General features: G+C 47.7%; 3 protein-coding genes across 8 annotated transcripts in view; 1 reads left to right on the top strand and 2 right to left on the bottom strand.

Annotated features, from left to right (window-relative positions):
• Positions 1-726, top strand: part of Slc8a3 (solute carrier family 8 member A3) — a 137911-nt gene extending 137185 nt beyond the window's left edge. For all 5 annotated transcript variants that reach the window (XM_051148403.1, XM_051148404.1, XM_051148405.1 and 2 more), the window contains one exon: positions 43-726. In XM_051148403.1, the coding sequence (XP_051004360.1) occupies positions 43-419 (377 nt within the window). In that variant the 3' untranslated portion in view covers positions 420-726. The remainder of the gene's footprint in view (positions 1-42) is intronic.
• Positions 1-19457, bottom strand: part of Susd6 (sushi domain containing 6) — a 373726-nt gene that overhangs the window by 17375 nt on the left and 336894 nt on the right. The window lies entirely within an intron of this gene.
• Smoc1 (SPARC related modular calcium binding 1) overlaps positions 14321-19457 on the bottom strand; it is a 150966-nt gene continuing 145829 nt past the window's right edge. For both annotated transcript variants that reach the window (XM_051148410.1, XM_051148416.1), the window contains exons 12-13: positions 16060-16113; positions 14321-15344 (exon numbers count right to left, since the gene is read on the bottom strand). In XM_051148410.1, the coding sequence (XP_051004367.1) occupies positions 15328-15344; positions 16060-16113 (71 nt within the window). In that variant the 3' untranslated portion in view covers positions 14321-15327. The remainder of the gene's footprint in view (positions 15345-16059; positions 16114-19457) is intronic.

Here is a 19457-nt window from a genome sequence, read left to right as displayed (position 1 = left end):
CCCAGCATCCCACAGCTCCTATTTGTCTCTGTCCTTTTCCAGATACATTTGCCAGCAAAGCTGCTGCCCTGCAAGATGTGTACGCAGATGCCTCCATTGGCAACGTCACCGGCAGTAATGCTGTCAACGTCTTCCTGGGTATTGGCTTGGCCTGGTCTGTGGCCGCCATCTACTGGGCCATGCAGGGACAGGAGTTCCATGTGTCTGCTGGCACTCTAGCCTTCTCCGTCACTCTTTTCACCATCTTTGCATTTGTCTGCCTCAGTGTGCTCTTGTACCGTCGGAGGCCCCACCTAGGCGGGGAGCTTGGAGGTCCTCGTAGCTGCAAGCTTGCCACAACCTGGCTCTTTGTGAGCCTGTGGCTCCTCTACATCCTGTTTGCCACACTGGAGGCCTACTGCTACATCAAGGGGTTCTGAACCGGAAGGACAAGACCTCCACAGAGCAGGCCTAGGACTTCTTCTCAGAGAAGGGCGCTTCCTCACCAACCTTTCCAAGTTGGGCAGCCCCGGAGAGGAAGCATCAGGCAGGACCCAAGCCCCAGGAAACTTCACCTGACCTAGGCCCTGGCACTGCACAGAAAGCAAAGCCTAACCAATCCAATGGAATGGAGGAGACACCCACTGTCCAAAGTATTTCATTAGAAAGCAAACAAACAACAGCAACAAACCCACCTCTACCCCACATTCCCACTAACATCCCTGAGCCTCCTGGTCTATTCCACCGCCCAAGTTTCCCTGAGGGGCAGGAGTTCCCCTGTCTCCAACAAGATGCAGCAAGACTCCCTCATTCAGCTGTCAGGGTGTGAGACTAAGCCATCTCCACATGGCTGGTTTGGGGTGCTCTTCTCATGGAATCGTCATTGTGCTCAATTTCATTTTCCTACCAGGCTCCACTTACTGTCTTGTCTTTTCTTCCTGAAGTTAGCGACCAAGGGCCCTGAAGGAACTCCAAGTCTGAGCGCCAGGCAGAGGCGTGGACTTGCTGACGCACACCCTCCTGCTCTCACAAGGCTGCTGCTGTCCCTTGACTCCAACTCAGGGTGCAGGAAGAGTTTCATCTGCTTGCATTGACATCAAACTCAAGCCACAGAGGAATCACCCTCTTCTGGGTGGAGGCCAGTCTACTTCTCTGTGTGGTGTGTCAGCACCTGTATGTGTGCCCTCCCACAGAAAGAGAGAGAGAGAGAGAGAGAGACTTTGGAGCAGAAATGCAGAGAGTCCCAAGCTTACCAAGGGCAGCCAGAGAAACGAGCAAAAAACACCTTTCCGATGATTTGGGGTTTATGTCTGAGGTGGGAGAGAAGAAGGCACTCAACAGGAGAGGTCTCTAAGGGGGTGGATCGTAACTAAAGAGTCAGTGTTTCCGGGGCAATGTCAGCGTCACCACCCCTCCCTCACTAATGCGCTGTACTCAGAAGGCTGAGGAGGCTGCCTGAAGTGATGTGAGAATTTGGAGGCTAGTAAGAGGACAGGGGCCTCCTTCTTCCTCTTCCGGCCTTTTAGCCGCTTTTGAAAGCATGTTCACAGATAGGAACTGGACTCTCTCATTTCCCCATGTTCCTGTTCATTTTTATTCTCATTTTTATTTATTTTATTTTATTTTTATTTTGGTTTTTTTTGGGGGGTGTTGTTTTTGTTTGTTTGTCTGTTTGTTTTTGAGACAGGGTTTCTCTGTGTAGCCTTGGCTGTCCTGGACTTGTTTTGTAGACCTCAGAAAGTCTTCTCTTCCCAGACTATGGGTATTTCTTATACCCTGCCCCCAAGGAATCCAAGTCATCACATTCCCAAGGAGCCTGGGCTTCTAAAAAAAATGACGCCTGACACACTGACACCCCCACCTCCCAGACCTTTTCCAAATGTATTTGGAAAAGATCTGGCTTTAACACACACACACACACACACACACACACACATACACACACACTACAAAACTGCCCACTGGTCTTGAGGCTTTCTGCATTGACATAAGTACATTTTCTAAGAGAGAAAAACAAAAGTAAAAAACAACACCTGTTTAATTTTAAACACATTTTTATGAAAAAATAAAAAGCAAATAAAACAATGCTCGTGTCCTAAGCTATGTTGACAGTTGCCGGTGGAACTGTTGGGTTGGTTCAAAAAAATAATAAAAATAAAAATAAAAGGTCTACTTATATGTCTCTACACACAGCCTGCTTCTCCCCGTGTTTCTTCGGTGAATGGCCCAGGGCCAACTTGGGTATCTGTTATGAACCGAAAGGGTCATCTCTCATCACACAGAAGTACCAACTAATGTGCTAGAAACAGTATCTTTTAAAGCAAACATGTTCAAGCAAATGCTACCTGTCACAAACCAGAGTTAAAGAAGCAAGAGGCATAGGTCATACAGATTACGTTGATAGCTGTGAGGGAACATTCTGGACCAGAAAGGCACAGCAGGGCAGGGCTCTAACGAGGAGGCCATATTTAGCTAGTGTTCCCCACATATAGCCTCAGAGTCAGCACTGGGCACTCATTCAATAATCCTTATTTGCTCAGCACTCATTCAAAAATGCTACTATGAACCCCTTCCACGTCCTGTTACATTCTGGCGACACGGTGAAGATTTAGTTCTTGACCAGAAGAACGTCACCTTAGAGGAGATGAAGTAAAGGTTCTTTTTAGTACAGTGCTTTTTAATCCTAAGCAACAGAAACCAGTTAAAATGGTTCTGGAAAGAGGGAGGGCAGCCTTGGGATGCCTGGTGGGGGAGGGGTTTGTGGAAGTCAGATCAGGAAGCCCTGGAGAGCCATCCCTGTGCTCTCTCTAGTCCTTGCTTCTGTGTGACTTTGGAGCCCGTCCCCTTCCCTTGTCTCCCTGGGGGCTGCCTTTGCTTTGCTCGTCCCACGGTCCAGCTCAGTTGACAGCCCTAATGTGATTTCATGGCCTCACAACTCCACTCCACAGAACTAACTGACACTTTCTATTGGGGATCTGAGAGCAAATTTGCAATTGAGAGAACACAATTCATTTCCCTTACCCAGAGGGACATTTCTAGATGGCAGAGACCTTCGTAGAAGGGTGTGTGTGTGTGTGTGTGTGTGTGTGTGTGTGTGTGTGTGTGTGTGCGCGCGCGCGCGCGCGCACGCGATAGTGCCCCCTCCAAACTCTAAGCAGTGGAAGGAGCTTATGAAGTTTGTGATCAACCAGGCACAAACAGAGCAGTCCCGTAGCACAGGTGCTCTTACTGCAGCATGAACAGGGAGCCATAGAGCACAGCAGGAAAACACCGACTTGGCCTAGAGGAACTGGGAAGGACCTCACCGAGAGTGGGGCCTTGAAGTACAAATAAATGGTAATTTACCATGGTGAGAGAACTCAGCACTAGAAGACAGACAGAAAGGAACAGCACGCCCAAAAGGCACAGGACCAGACGGGACCTCAGCACTTAGCTCAAGAAGGGGAAATGCAGGTGGATGTTAGCCGTGACCTGTCTGTGTATCTGAGAAAGGCTTGAGTCAAGGCATGGTCTTGTGTTGAAGGGGGGGAAAAAAAGAAAGAAAAGGAATGGAAAGAAAATTCCACCACCACCACCACCAAAAAAATAATAATAATACTAATAAATAAATACCACTTAACTTTTTGCATTGTGGAGTTCAGTCCTTGCCTGGGTTTAGATTTCTGGCCAAACTGGCACTAAGAAAGCAGATTTGAGAATGTAAGTCCTACAAGAAAATAACTAGAAGATGATAGGTAGATGGATCGATGAGAGAGGGGGAGGGAGGGAGGATGGGAGGTGGGGAAGGGAGATAGATAAGCAGGAAGGTTTGGGCTAAGAGGCTTATTCCACTTCATTCCTAGTTGAGAATGAACGTGGAAAGTGTCTTTAAGCTGACTCCCTGGGAGACACTGAAACATGAACTCCATCTGAGCTCATTTCTAGATCACCCAGACATTGGACTTTGAGAGAGAAGTAGATGAACCCTAGTGAGCATGGAGGAGGGTTGAGGCCAGTGTCCAGAGAGAGAATGGATGTTAGTGTGAGTCTAGACACCAGCAACTAGGTCTCTGGGTTGAGTGAACGCCTCTCTTGGCTCACAGCAGCTGGAAGCTTCCGAAGCCAATTACTTCCAGCATTAATGTTGAGATTCTAGAACATACAGGCAAGGGGGAAGGCTGCTCAAGGAGATGTGCACAAACTGCCCGACAGCCAAAGCTGACAGCACCACAGGCATCCCTTCAGGGTGCCTTGGTCCCATAGGTTATGCATGAGTCAGTATGAAGGTGGCATTGCCAGCTGCTGGTATGCACAAGCCGAGCCACAGCCTTCCCACCCCTTTATCTCATTTATTCTCAGGACACAATAGCTATCATAATAAGGCAACCCCAAGTACCTTAAAAGGAAATGAAGTTTATTCCTCATTCATGCAATGACCTAAGGATTCTTGGCCAGCGGGTGGCTTTCTTCTACATGACGATTCAGGGACTTGGCTTCCTTCATTTTATAACTGCCAGTCTCTGCATGTCTGCCCCATTCATCTCAGGTGGAAAGTACATTGGAGGCGGCGCACACACACGTCTAACTGCCATGGCTTCCAAGTAATACCACACTTGCTCGCATCCAATTAGTAAAAGCTAGTCACTTTCACTGATTCAAATGCAAAGGAGACTGTGGAATACAGTTGTCAGCTGGGCAGCCGCTCTCTCGTACCCTCTCTAAACTGCAGGAGGATCTTTTGTAATAGCTGATTGCCTTGCCACAATGCCTTTGCGAGTGAGGACAGATATTTTAATATTAACAGCCAAGAGCAATCTGACCTATGCCTGTGAAGCTTTCAAAGCCTTTAATATACATCATCTGTGTCCGATAAGAGCCATAAGAGGTAGATATTACTCTTTTCAGTCAAGCAGGTTACGAGTAGAGCACAGACGGTACAGGTCAGGCAGAAACACAGGTCTGATTCCAAGTTTTGCTCAGAGCGCTTGATCTGGAATATCATGACCTCTTGTAAGAAACACCAGAACAAAGGCTAGATGGGGCCCGGAATTGTACGAGGCTGAGTGTAAAAGAAGGCCCATAGAAAGGCAGCCACTTACCAACTGGGAGCACAAGAGAAACCAGCCAGCAGTTAGCTCTCCGGTCCTTCTACAATGTCCTCTCACCTACCTCGCCCCCATCCTTTCTGAATGAAGAGCTGCTTAGGGTGATGTACCTGCAAGGCTCAGGGACAGATCAGGGAAATATTTTGATAAAATGATTGATAATTAAAGAGGAGAGTCATTTGGCCCCAGGCAGAAAGGAGTCAGAAAGACATCTTTTGGGACAATGGTATTCCAAAGGATTCCTGGAAAACTACCCTGTCAAGTGTGTCACATGACAGCCAGAGGGGTGTGTCTTAGCCTGTTTTGTGTTGCTGTAATAAAAAGTCTTGGTTCGGAATCCTTTATATAGAACTATCTAGCTCACGTTTCTATTGGCTTGAGATCATGTGCTGGCACCTGTTTAGCTTCTACTAAGGGACTTATGTGTCACAACATGGCTGAGAAACAGAAGGGCAAGTGAGCATGTGAAAGAGAAAAGCACGTGTGAGGGGACAGAGGGATCAAAAGAACTGATTGACATTATCACAGCCCATCTCCCCAAAGCTACATGGGGAGCCTTCATGACAGAGCACCCACAGTTCAAGTACTTCTTGAAGGTCCTATCAACTCTAACTCAGCACTGCTCTGTTAGGAATTAAGCCTCCTTATGAGTGATATGGGCTATGGTGTAGCTCAGTGTAGAACACTTGCCTAGCGTGTGTGAGCGCCTGGGTTCAGTCCTCACCAAACCAAAAGCACTTTGGCAGAGACAAACCATATATACAAAGTCCAAACCATTAAAGAGAGACTCAAACTGACCTTATAAAAAGAGAATTTAGCCTTTCTGAATAAACATAAAGCTTCCTTCTTTTATTTTTATTACACATTTATTGAAGTTTAACATATGTAAATTATGTATATAGCATACAATGTTTTGCATATATTGATGTGTGTACACACTGTAAAATTATTTCAAACCAGCTAACTAATATTATATGCACACACCATACAGGTGTGTACATATATCACACATACGTGTGTATCACCTCATATATACCCTTTAGTATCATAAGAATACTTCCCCTCTACTCTCAGGAATATGAAGTTTATGCTCCGTACACTATTAAGAATGGTCATCATGCGATGTCTTAGATCTGCAGAGCCTATGCATCTCATAACTGCACATTTGGACCCTCTAACCAGCATCTCTTCCTCCTGCTAAAACCAGCCGTTGATAGAACTCTAATTTTTGGTTCCATTGATCTGACCTTTTAGGAACATTCCATATATAAATGAAATAACACACCGTTTGTCTTCCTGTGTCTGGCTTACTTCACTTAACCTAATTTCTTCTAAGTTCCTCCACATTGTACACAACAGGATTTTCTACTTTTTACGGTGCATAATTGTTCCAGTTTTGTTTCTGTTGCTGTAATAAAATGCTCTTTCAAACATCAAATTAGGGGAGAAGGGGGCTTAATTCAATTTATAATTTCTGGTTAGAGTTCATCTTTGTGGAGGTCAGGGCAGGAACTTCAAATATCTAGTCCTTATTACACCCAAAGTCAACAGCATGATGCTCTTACACTCGCTTGTTTGTGCTCAGCCTGATTTCTCCATTTTCATGCAGTTTAGAACTCCTGCCTAAGGAATAGTGCTGCCCACAGTGGGCTGGGTCCTCTCTCACATCAATTAACATAACTCAGATAATCTCCACAGACACACCCACAGGACAACCCAATGTAGACAGTTTGGTTACTCTTTTCTCAGGGAATTCTAGTTGTGCCAAGCTGACAACTAAAGCTAACCACCACAGCAATGGGCCACTAATTTATTTGTTTCTTTATTAGGCTGTTTCTATATTTTAAATATTGTGACTAGTCTTGCAATAAATATAGGTGTAAGGTGTCTCTTTGGAATACAGATGCCATTTCATTTGTTAGGTGCTCAGGAAAAGGGTGCTGTTCTTTAAAAAAAAAAAAAAAAAAAAAAAAAAACTTCTGGAAAGGGTTTGACCTAGTGTCAACTATTTTTGGTGCTTCAGAAAGTTTAGATTCTTGATTTTGATCTTAGCTTTCTGCTGTGTCTCAAATTCTTTCTTATTTCTACCTCAGTGGGAGCTGACTGTCACTCTGTCATCTTTTTTTTTTTTTTTTTTTTTTTTTTTTTAACTGCTTGGCAGTGGAATTGCTCCTATACTGCATGGTAGCTATTTAATCTTTCACAATGACAAAGGTACAACTTCCAATTCTATTGCCATTTCACTCTTTGATACATGGGACACGCCTCAGGGCAGCTAAAGAAAGAGGCCAACTACTGTTCGTGGCTCGTGTGGTCCATCTGATTACTGAAAACATAGACCATGATGGATGCTGTCTGATAGGCATTTATGTAGGATCACTAATAGTCACACTATGGGCCTCACTCCACATTTCTTCACACTTTAATCTGTTTTCTATTTCTCTTACTGAATGTTATAGACTGGATATGCTATAAAAATGTCTCATACTAATGGAGGCTGGGAAGTCCGAGCTTAAGGAGCCATAAGTGACTGGAACCTTCTCACCAATGAGAACACTATGCAGTGTCCTAAGGTGTCACAGGGCGTCGCATGGAAAACAGTACAAACCTATTATTGTCTGCCTTTCTTCTTATTATGAGGCTGATAACACACTTATGGATGCTTCCGCTGATTGCTAACATCAAATCCCAAGCAATTCCCAGAAGTTCCACTCCAGATAGCACTGATACAATAACTCTGAGGATTGTGCTTCAATATGTGTTTGTGAAAGGACGAACATCTAGACCATAGTGCTTAGCCATGTACCAAGGCACCAATATGAGTTCATCAAACCAAAGAGAACATGTATATGCCTAAAGTCTGTCCACTGAGAGGATTTCCATCCATCACAGTCTTTGAGGATGTCTTAGTTTGGGTTACTATTGCTGGGATAAAACATCATGACCAAAAGAATTTATTTAGCTTATACTCCTATGATGTGGTCCATCATAGAAGGAAATCAGGACAGGAACACAGAAAAGACAGGAACCTGGAGGCAGGAGCCGATGCAGAGGCCATGGAGAGGTGCTGCTTACTGACTTGCTCCTCATGGCTTGCTCAGTCTGCTTTCTTATAGAACCTAGGTACAACAGAACAGGGATAGCACCACCAACTATGGGCTGGGCCCTCCCCCATCAATCACTAATTAAGAAAATGCCCTACAGCTGGATCTTATGGAGGTATCTCTCTCAATTGAGACTCCCACCTATCAGATTACTCCAGTTTGTGTCAAATTAGCATAAAACTATCCAGAACAGACGTTCATCCCTGGGTAGATGACATGGCACTGTCTAGGTCTCTGCGGTGCTGGCTGACACACTGCGCAGAGGCATTTTGAATTAACCCTTATGGTTTTTTTTTTTCTCATTTGTAAATTCTCAAAGACTTTTGAGACAGGGGGAATACAGCTGCAGGTCCAGTTAGTTACCATGAGTGTCTTAGTCAACTGTTTATGCAGCCCACATTCTTGACCTGATTAGGCTGTTCTCTCTGTATCTCTTTGACTTGATGGGATATTGCTGCAGAAATCCAACCTTAGAGCTTGTTAGGTAAGGCACCCAGTTCCATATGGGTCATTTAAATGACCTGGTTTCAGCCCTTCCCCACCAATATCTTTACAACTCCTAATGGGGCCGAGTGTTGTAGCCAATGCTGCCGCTTGGTCTTCATCTATGTCCCTGTCTTCTCCAGAGCTACAGAAGAAATTCTTTAAAAGCGTTTGCAGGAGGACCACCAGCTCGTCACAAGCATAGTCACAGCTGCAAGACTGGCACCTCAGGTCCCAGGTGGACTCCATGCCACCCCACCCTCACCCCCCCAGCCCCACATACAGCAGACTTGGTGGTCAGCCTCCAAAGGGATGAGGGAATAAAGAGCTAAGAGAAGCAGCTGACGATCAGCCTGTATTCCCAGGATGTGGCAGGGCTCGAATGGGTAAGGCTCCCATTGAGGAATGAGCACCCCAGAAGAGAGCCAGCCATAGCTACAGTCCTCAAAAGAAAAGGAGAGGCAGGGTCCTAGATCAAAGTGGACAGACATGGATACCGTGAATACATGAATGCTACCCTACCCAACAGGGAAAACCTACTCCAGGACCTGTCATGTGCCGCATATAAGCTCTAGCATATGAGCACCTGGCACAGTGGGAAATGAGAGCTAGTGTTAAACCGAGAAGCAACTACAGTGAATGCAGAGGGCTAGACTGCTCAGAGAACCTCATGGTTTCTCTTCCTGTCTCACCTCCTGCCTCCATCACAAAGAATATTTATAAAGCAGAGGAGCGACTGAGCTGGCGCCAGACCATAGCTCCACTGTTTTCCCAGCAGTTATGGGCGAGGACACTGTACTAGGGCAGGGAGGGGAGAAAGATCTGAAACTAGTTGGATACTGAATTGTACGATTGATTAGAACTGATTGATTACAACCAATTACTTGTAAGTAATTGGAGTGACCAGGAAGTCATGGAAACAACCCTGGCTATCATTAGTGGAAGATGATTCAATAGGGCAGGGATCAAGCCAATGATCACAGGGGACACGGGAGTCTCACACACATAGCACAGGGCATCGGGATCCCTCAGCCAATTGTTCTCCGCCAGTGCTACCTGAGCCTGCCCTTCCCCCTCCAACTTCTCTTCTCCTGCCCACACTATGAGGGTGGCAGGGGTCCTACAGGACCTGACAGACAGCCTCTAAGTGAGGCGCTGAATTCTCACAGAAGGGAAGTGTGCGTTCACCTCCCTACTTGGCTGGGAAGCGAAAATGGTGGTTGTCATGAACATCCAACTACACCTGTCAGAAGTCATGGGCAAATCGCATTGTGCAAAAGGGGATAATCAAGTCTCTTTATTCTTAGACAAGGTAAACACTGCACATTTCAAATCGCACTAAAATAATCTGCATTTTAATAGCTGAGTTTTTAACTGAAAACTTCTGAGTCTATTTCTTCACTGCTGTGGAGTTGGGCGGGGCCATGTGATTCTCTTTAGTCATTGACCGATGTGATTGATCAATCAACATGATCGATGTGACTATGAGGGTCAGTTTTTGTCAACTTGTCTCAAGCCTAGAGTACATCTCAGAAGAGGGAACGTCAACTGACTTATTACCTACACAAGACTGGCAAGTCTATGGGAGCATTTTCTTGATTGATGATTGATGTTGGTGGACCCAGGCCACTGGTGGGCACTGATACCTCTGAGCAGGTGGTCCTTAGGTGAAATCTCAGAAAATTAGCTGAGCAAGCCAGGTGAAGCAAGTCAGTAAAGAGTGTTTCACCATGGTTTTTGTCTCTTTTCCTGCTTGAGTTCTTGCTCCCAAGTCCTCAGTGACGGACTGTTTTTGGAACATGTAATACAAATAAACTCTTTCATCCCTGAATTGGGTTTCAGTATGGTCTTTATCAAAGCAACAGAATGCAGCAAACTAAGACGATGCTATATCTCACTTCAGGATAGGAGTCAGAGCACAACTTACCATGGTCCTCTTAGCCCCCACAATCAAGAGAGAAGGACTCTTCCTTGGCCCAGATCCCTGAATGAGGACAATACAAAGAAGTGTCCTGGCCGACACTAAGTCTATGTTGTCCCTTTGTCTTTTAGCCACAGAAGTCGTGTGGAGGGGGATGTGTTATTGCAGCTCATCCCGGTCTCTCCTGATTGAGTCATATCAGCAGTTTGATACAAGTTCACTACCTTGTAGGCAGCAGTGCCCCAGTGTGCAGCACGCCCATCTATCAAGTGTGTAGATTACCAAAGGATGGCCTTGAGTTTGGAAACAAGCCCGCTTGCCACATGCAGGATCATTAGCCGTTAACTGGAATCGAGAGTTCTTTTAAGGGGATCTGGGCAAAAGGGCTTTTGTGGAATCTATTCTCTTAAGGGGAAAAATGATGCAGAGCAAAACAGCATGCTGAGACCGAGTTGTTAAAGTGGCTGTCAGAGGTGGAGGTGGCAAGCAGAAGGGATCAATCAGATTGACCCACTCTTTGTTGACAAGCAATGACAAGAGACACCTGGCTGGCACAGAGACTTAGCAGTACATAAGATGTGACCAAGGTTAGCGCCGTTTTAGCAAACCATGAAAGTCACACAAGAGTGACAGAAATCCATGCTGAAGGGTTGAAGAGCTCGGTGGTACTTCATGAAAGATGGAACTTCCTCTGTCCCCAGTTGTGCAGGAGAAAATATCAAGGCTTGGGGAAAGATTTGAACCTTCTTAATGGCATATCCATGAGCTTGGAGGTCGAAACGTTGGTGATAACAGCAAGGAAGCTAACTTAGCTATCTCTCTGCATTGCCTGTTGTTTTGAGTTTATGTGTCTCCATCTGTTCATCTGTCTAGCCATCCATCCACCCACCTATATTTCTACAAAGGTGTTGGGCTGTTAGTGTTACACCCCCTTGGGAAGCAAAAGTTATCACTGGGATAATTAAACCTGGGACCTGGGACCTGGGACCTGGGACCTGGGAACCTGGAACCCCATCCTCTGTCAGCACTCAGTGGTCCTGAAAAGATGGCTAGCCCCAGAAACCTCTAGATCTCCCTGATGAATATGATCCCAAAGTTCCCTCCTTGTGGAAGTAGAACATGGCTCTGAGCCCTGAGGTAAGGCAGAGATAGAATGGACCTATCTTGTGCCTCCTCCTTGACTCGATGCAGCTTTGTTGGGAAAAAAAGAGCAGAGGAGCAAGGGGCAGGGGTGAGAGTTCATTCTCCCGTCAAATGTGAGCTCAGACCTGCCCATCTCTATACCTGGCTGGCTCTCTGCTGGTGGTCAGGTCAATCCTGAATCCTCCAGGAGCTCCTGTGGCGGTCCTCTGCAAAGCAGTGGCTTTCAACAAGACCCTTTACTGCTCTGGATGACAATGAATTCCCACCGGTGCAGCCCAGGCCCAAGTAGTAGAGGAAGCAGAAGCTGATGTTTCTGATGCGCCCCCCCCCCCCTCAGGAAGGCAGCAGGGGGATCAGCAGTGCTTAGGGCCTGGAGTCAGGCAATCTGAAGACAAGATGACCCCTACTGTTAGCAATCAGGCACCTCTATGACCAGCTCCAGGGACTTGGCAACAACAGGACACGTCATCACCAGCCACCAGGATTCGACACACGTCTGCTGCCACCTGAGCTGCGTGTCCTCTCCCTGTGCATGTGCTGCATCACATTATAAAAGGACCTACTCCCTTTCCCCACCATTGCTCTTTCTCCCACCATCCCTCCCTCATCCAGAGATAGTCTCTGTGTCCCCTCCCACGTGCGACCTATTGCATGGTGTGACTTTTTGGATTCCGTCATATAGCTCTGCCACATAAAATATAACACCTACTCTACCTTTCCCGGGCCTGGCAATCACTTTGCTTCTCCTGCTGGCCCTGAATCCACGCTTTGGACCTGGAACAGTTCTGCCTGAGACATTGAATTGTTGTTATCCCATGACAGTGTCTGTGACTCAGCAGACAGTCGGGTACATCAGTGTACAGCAAACCTGCGTTTCCCATCACCCTGAAACAGAAACTTCAGTTCTAAAAGCGGAGAGGAACTGCATGGGGGTACCAGAGGGTGAGGGGACTGTGTGACCAGTCAAGGGCTCTCAGATCCTTTTCCAGGGAAGTCTTGCAGGAGGAAAAGTTGTAGGAGAGGAGGAGTCAAAGGAAATGATCTACTGTGTACCTACAGAGAACTAAGGCCCAAAGTGTAGCTAAAAGAATCCAAAAAAAAAAAAAAAATTATTACAAAGGTCATTTCCAAGGATAGTCTTGCATGGGGAGAGAAGGAAAGGAAATGGTCCCACTCACAGGAGACCCTGGACCACCATGGTTGTCACCTGGCCCTAGTCATATGCTCAACCCTTATCCCAAAGCCCTCTGCTCTGCAGAGCTCACTAGCACAGACACAGAACTGAGATGTGGACCGCATGAACCCCACTGAGGGTCAGCTTCCTGCCTGCATTCTAGCCCAGGGTCCAGATCATAATCAATACAACCATGCCTACCAGGCCGAAGACACGAATGAGCTTGCCCGGGGCCCTTCCCCCAAAGCTCTACCAGCTACATCCCAGTCGTGGTTAAAGGGGAGAACCCCAAAACAGGGAGACTTTGGGGCTTCTGCAAGGGTGAAGGTAAGAAGGAGAATTAAAGTATACACACCAGCAAGCAAGGGCCAAGAGGACCCATGGCATCTTTGTAGGAAGGACACACCACTGGGAGGCCGCTGCGTTCCCTGCTGGTGTCTCATTAACAGCAACGTAGTCTTTCTGGGATCAGAGCTTGAGCACTTAGTCCAGGAAAATCATGAAATCTTCTAGGAAATGGGGCCTTTCCTTCAGCAGAGTCCCCTGGCCCCTGCCCCCAAAGAAAGAGGTACCAGCTGCCAAGGTTTGCCCATTTTTATTTTTTTATAAAACAAGCTACAAATACTTTTCCTTGTTCCCTCCCTCCCTAGGGAAAACCACACAGCCTACACCCATCTGTGAAATTGATGGTAGCTGGGTGGATTTTTAACTCCTACATGGAGGTGGCACATATTTTCTTCAGGCCAGGAGATGGGGCTGGAGTCCGCTGTGAGGGCTGCCCAGCTCCAGCACACTATGGTGGTTTTGGTTAAGGCTCCAAGAGAAAGCTTCCTTTCCTCCTTACCATGTCAGGACAGAATCACTGGTCATCGTGGGACAATGGGTGACTTTCTCCAGAACAGCAGGAATCTTCTGCAGCCAAGACTTCACCAAATCAAGCCTTGAGAAGGCTATGCTTCCCCACTCGGGAGCCAATACCTTCCAGACCCAAGATGGAATAGGGCTTACCAAGGTGGGTGCTCTTAGGCGATAGTGGGATGGAATACCAGGCTAGGCCAGATTGCCAAGAGCAAGGCAGCAAAAAGCACCAGTTCTGACCTCCCTCGCCGCCATCATCGATGACCATGGGAAGAGCTGCTAAGGGTCACTCACTGCTCTGACCAAAGGCCATCTGAATCACCTAGACAGAAAAAGCTACTAACCTGTCCTGATGGCTGGGTGGCCACTCTGTAATCCCAGGGACACTCTGTGCAAAGGCCTAGATTTCCATGCAGCCGGGTTACTACTCCTATCCCACTTGGGCAGGCAGAAGTGCGGGATGCGATGTCAATGCTACTTCTAGAATTGGTCCATAGGTCTGGAAGTCCATGAGAAAAGGTGAAGGAATAAAAGCAAACTCCAGTATCAGTTAACAAGGCAGCTGACTTGGGTTGGTGAGGATGAGGGTGAGAGATGGAGGGAGAGCATGGAAGTAAAGCCCAGGCTGAGTCTAGTGGCAGGAGAAACGTGCTTGTGGAGACTCTCTTGTGGGTTTGCAGAAGGGCTGGTGCAGGCCTTCTGTCCTCTTCGCCATCTCCTCAGATGACAAACACCTGCTGAAGGAAAGCCCTGCTGGATGTCCTCTTCCTCGCATGCTTGGTGTCTCCCCTTCTTGTGTTCTACATGGGGGAGCTGCTAAACACGGGTGGGAATGTTTAAAGCAGCCAAATTCAACCTGCTCAAGTGTAATTTGCTCAGGTATTTACCCTAGACTTCCAAGGGACCTGGATAGCAGGTCCACGTGGGCATGTAGAATGGGAGTCCATGCTGGCCACCGCAGAAGCTGAGCTCCCCTCCTACCCAGCCAATGGCCAAGTGACTGGACTTTGACAGCTGGCGGCATGCAACAGAAGGGAACTGATGGTGTCCACAGCACAAGCACAGAGCTCCCATCTACTCTCATACAGAGTCCATCTCCAGTGAAACTCAGGTAAGCTAAGGATACGATCAGAGGAAGCTGGACTGTGCGTCCAGTGGAAGGAGAGGGAAGGGAAGGGACACATAGTGATGTCAATGCCTGTACAAAAGAACTATACAATTTACATATATATTTATGTACAGATATAAATCTCTTTCCTCTCAATCCCAACGACACCTTCCCCCCCCCCCCCCCGATAACCTAAAAGTTGTCAGTAGCAGATCCAAAAACATAACAATAAAAGAGAGAATAAACAACTTTTCTTCCCTTTCCTGTTCCCACTGTGGTATCAGATAACTGGTGCTTACAGATGAAAGCAGAAACAAAACACACACATAAGAGTTATTAAAAGTGCAAACATGGCGGGCACCACTTATGTTACATGGGCTGGGGCTGGGCCACGGGCAGCGCTGAAGGTTGGATGTCTGATGGTCAGTTCTGTCTCCTCGGACTCTCCACTGGCCTTTCAATTTGTCTGCTCCTTAGACAAGGCGTCCAACTGGGAGGGGGAAGGAGAGCAAAAAGAAGAGCGATGTGAACCATTGCAGGTGTGCGGAATGTTGAGCTACGTGAGTGTCTGCACGATGGCAGCCTTTGCACCACAGATATGGACTGAGGCGGGCACAGGCTGCCTAGGTGTTCAGACATGCTCGTTTCACCCACCCATCCTTTGCCACTCTGAGGCATCTCACAGCATCTAGAGTCAGTTTGGAATTACAAAAGCCTTGACTGCCAGAGAAGCACCAGGATCGGGGGTGTGCTCTGACCAGATCATACTACCTTAGCCTGGAAGAAATGGCAGGTGTCTGTGACAGGTTGGGGTGACAGAATCCTTTTAGTACTGATGCCATCTTCCTCTTTTTTTGTTGTTGTTGTTTGTTCTGAGTCTTCTTTTTTTAATTTTTAATATTTATTTTTTATTAATGTATGCATATTACATCTCAATTGTTAGCCCATCCCTTGTATCCTCCCATTCCTACCTCCCTCCCGCTTTCACCCCACTCCCCTCCCCTAGGACTGTGACTGAGGGGGACCTCCTCCCCCTGTATATGCTCATAGGGTATCAAGTCTCTTCTTGGTAGCCTGCCATGTTCCTCTTATGTCCCCACCAGACAGCAAGTGTGGACCCTTAAGTGATCTGGCCAACAGCTTTACTGCTGTGCAAACACAGTTCCATAGAAGAAAGAGGGAAGTTCAGAAAGAAGGCAACTTACTGAATGGGTTTGTGCCTGCTCGTTTTCCCTGGGGGAAGCTGCCAAGGCTACCACCTGCAACAAACAGGAACATAAGGACATGGAAAAGGCCTTGGCCCAGTCAGCTGGCAGAGCTCCTATATCTGAGCTGGTGCCTGCTCTGTCCTCAGAATCAACAGTTGTGAAAGGAAGCCGGAAGTGGCATGGCTGTGCTTCCTGTTCTGACGATGCCTATTGCCATGTTCTGCCTGGTAAACCCTCTGCTAGGCTTTAAGAGACAATCTCTTCTACAGTCAGGCTGGGGTGTCTTGCTGGCTTATTGCTGCTGATGCTCCTGCTGTCATTGACATTGTTTTTGTTGAGACAGCATTTCTCTATGTAGTCCAGGCTGACCTAAAACTCATATTGGCAGGTACCAATAGAAGAGAGAATAAACAGTTTTTCTTCCCTTTCCTTTTCTCCTGTGGTACTGGAGCCCAACTGCGATGCCTGTTTGGAACCACCTCAGCTATTAGCTAAGACGGGCTTTAGTGGCTATTTCCATAACCTTCTTGGCTCCGGTTCTCCAAATCCGGTATTGTCAGAGGTGGGAAGAACCTTAGCCCCTTCACTTGCCAAACCTGGAGGCCAAAGCTCAGAGCAACTTGCTAATTTGCTAATAGGAAGCGAACTCAGTGTTCAGACCTGTGCTCTGGACCTTCAGAGGGGGAGGAGGCACTGGTATTTCACCAGATACACCGAGCCCTTAGCCCTCATGCTGCCTGCCTGACAGGATAGCTACACCAACCCTGACACAAGTTGGAAAAAGACCAGTTACATAGAGAACCCGGGCCTCCAAATGTCAGGCTTGCCATGCCGTGCAGGAAACTCAGCTCTCCGGGGAGAGTTCCGGGAGGTAAAAAGAAGAGATGTTCACAGCGGCGTCTCTGAAATCTTGGTCCCTCGAACCCAAAACCACACCTGCCCCAAGTCCCACATTCTCTCCCCAGGCACCTAGGGCCCCCACATGGCATGCAAGCCCCTCTCAGGCCACCAGAGGGCACCACATGACACCAGATGGCCTGTGTCTGGGCTCCCACATACCATCCAGCCAAGTGGCTTTATGCCAGCCGGGGCAGAAGGAGACCTCTGGCCCATGGGTAGATTCCTCTGCTGCTGTGGCTTCCGTGTATTCACTGTGCACTGGGACTCTTCCCCACCCTTCACCTACTCTATCCTGTTAACGTCTCACACCAGATGCCAAGATAGATAGATACCACTACCTCCATTTGAGAGAAGAGGAAATTGAAGTCTGGAGAGGTGAGGTACCTTGTCAAATTACAGAGCAAGAACAGACAGAGCTGGGATTAAGAGACTTCAGGGTCTTTACTTGTACCTACTGCCATCCCTATTTCTGTCTAAACAGTGGTCCTCGCTCTTCCTCTAGGTTTCTGCATAATTCACCGTTCTCCTGCTGGCACCATGTGCCTGGAAGCTGGCATCCTTGTCAGGGCACTGGCCACAGAGCCCCTAGGAGCCTTATCTCTGCTCACTGGGGCACCAAAGCTGCATCAGCTCCCCAGTGCCCGGCGTCTTCTCTGGCCACTCTCTTGGCTTCCCCAGGCAACAAAGCTGGCCTGCTTATAAGAGGCACTGTCTTCACCCTGGGGTGGTCTTCATGGGGGGCACAGAAGCTAATCTCTGTAGTCCTATGGGTGAGCCAAGCACTGGTGTCACTGATGCCTCATGAATGCAAATCATCATCCCTCTGCCCAAACCAGACTCCTCCAACACAGACCAACAGAAGCCCTTAGGCTTGAGAAACAGTGTGTGCCATGCTGTACGGAGGCGTGGAGTGGAAAGAGGAATCCCACTGTGCTCTCTGTGGACTTTCTATTTACACAGCTCCCCCCTCCAACCCTAATGGCTAACCCTACATCCCCTCTTCCTTCTATCCCAATGCTCTACTTCACGCCACACACACACACACACACACACACACACACACACACACACACCATGTACACACGTATATAGCCATGCATACATAGATATATTTCAAGCTGGGAATAAAGGGCTGAGGAGATGGCTCAGCAATCAAGAGCACCTGCTGCTCTTGCAGAGAACCCAGGCTCAGTTCCCAGCATCTATATGGTGGCTCACAATTGTCCGTAACTCTAGTCCCAAGGGGTCATCTTCTGGCCTCTGTAGGCACCACCCGGTGCACATTTACATACATGAAGGGAAATGCACATACACACAGAAAATATTTTTTAAAGACAGGCATAGACACACACACACACACACACACACACACGTGTACACATGTGTACACACAGAGAGATGCTGTCAGACAGGTACCTGTGCAGGCATGCTCACAGAGACAAGCCACACAGATCCATCCATCACAGATGCAGATATATTACAGTCTACACAGACACAGGTGCTCCAGCCACACCTTCAATGCCACCTTTGAAGTGGGAGGGTCAGGAAGGTAGGTTGGGCAAGAAACAGGAAGTGCCCCAGTGTTATCTTGGGAAAGCTGCTCAGATGACTCGAATCTGCAGGTTACTCCTGGCTGAAGTTGGGTTGGAGGAGCATCCATCCAGACGAGCAGTGGTCCTTAAGTCCTGCCTTCCAGACCACGGTTTTCTCTGGACACTTCCTCCCGGTCCTGTGTGTCAGCAGGAAGTGCCAGACATCTAGCGCCTGGCAAAGTTCCAGAGGGAGGTTCCGAGAACGACGGACCAAGCAGACACACTGCCCCTTCCCTTGGCTTTAGATGCTGTATGGGTTCTCCATGAGGCATGAGGTGGGGTGGGCTCAGGCCTCAGCAATTCTTCACTAAGTTCCAAGTATCCCTGGGTAGCCCTGGGCTGAGCACTGGGCAGCCTCCTTCAAACGTGGCCTTCCCAGGCCAGTGGCTCTCCATTGCCTTCATAAAGCCTCCCAACAGAGAGAAGAATTCTCTAGTCTTACCTTGCCTCTTGTCACCCTCCCTATTAGTTGCTACAGCCCAGGGACAGAGTTCCAGTCTGTGAACCATGACAAATCACATGCAGGTCACTTCTAAGGCTTTCCCAGAGAGTCATCTTGCATGGCCAAGTTTACTCTATATGATGGATGGGGAAGAGATCAGACCCACACAGAGCCCCCAAAATCCCACTGATGAAGGCAGCAGGGTCATTCACAGCCTGGTTTCTTGAGGTATTACATAGGTCAGCACCTATCCTTGTTCTATCCACTACACATGTACATACCACACACAACACCACAAACACACACACACACCACACACACACAACACACATATACACCACACCACACACGCACACACATCTAGAGCTACGCTGCCCTACTTTATGAGCAAGAGAAAAGATAAGCAAATGCTGCTAAGCTGAGCTGTGATGTGTATGAGTCTATCTGCTACTTCCTGCACT

The sequence above is a fragment of the Acomys russatus genome, chromosome 1, assembly GCF_903995435.1.
Source record: "Acomys russatus chromosome 1, mAcoRus1.1, whole genome shotgun sequence".
In the NCBI taxonomy this organism is placed as follows: Eukaryota; Metazoa; Chordata; class Mammalia; order Rodentia; family Muridae; genus Acomys; species Acomys russatus.
Note: the sequence above shows the minus strand (reverse complement) of the source record. Positions and strands in the feature narration are given on the sequence as shown.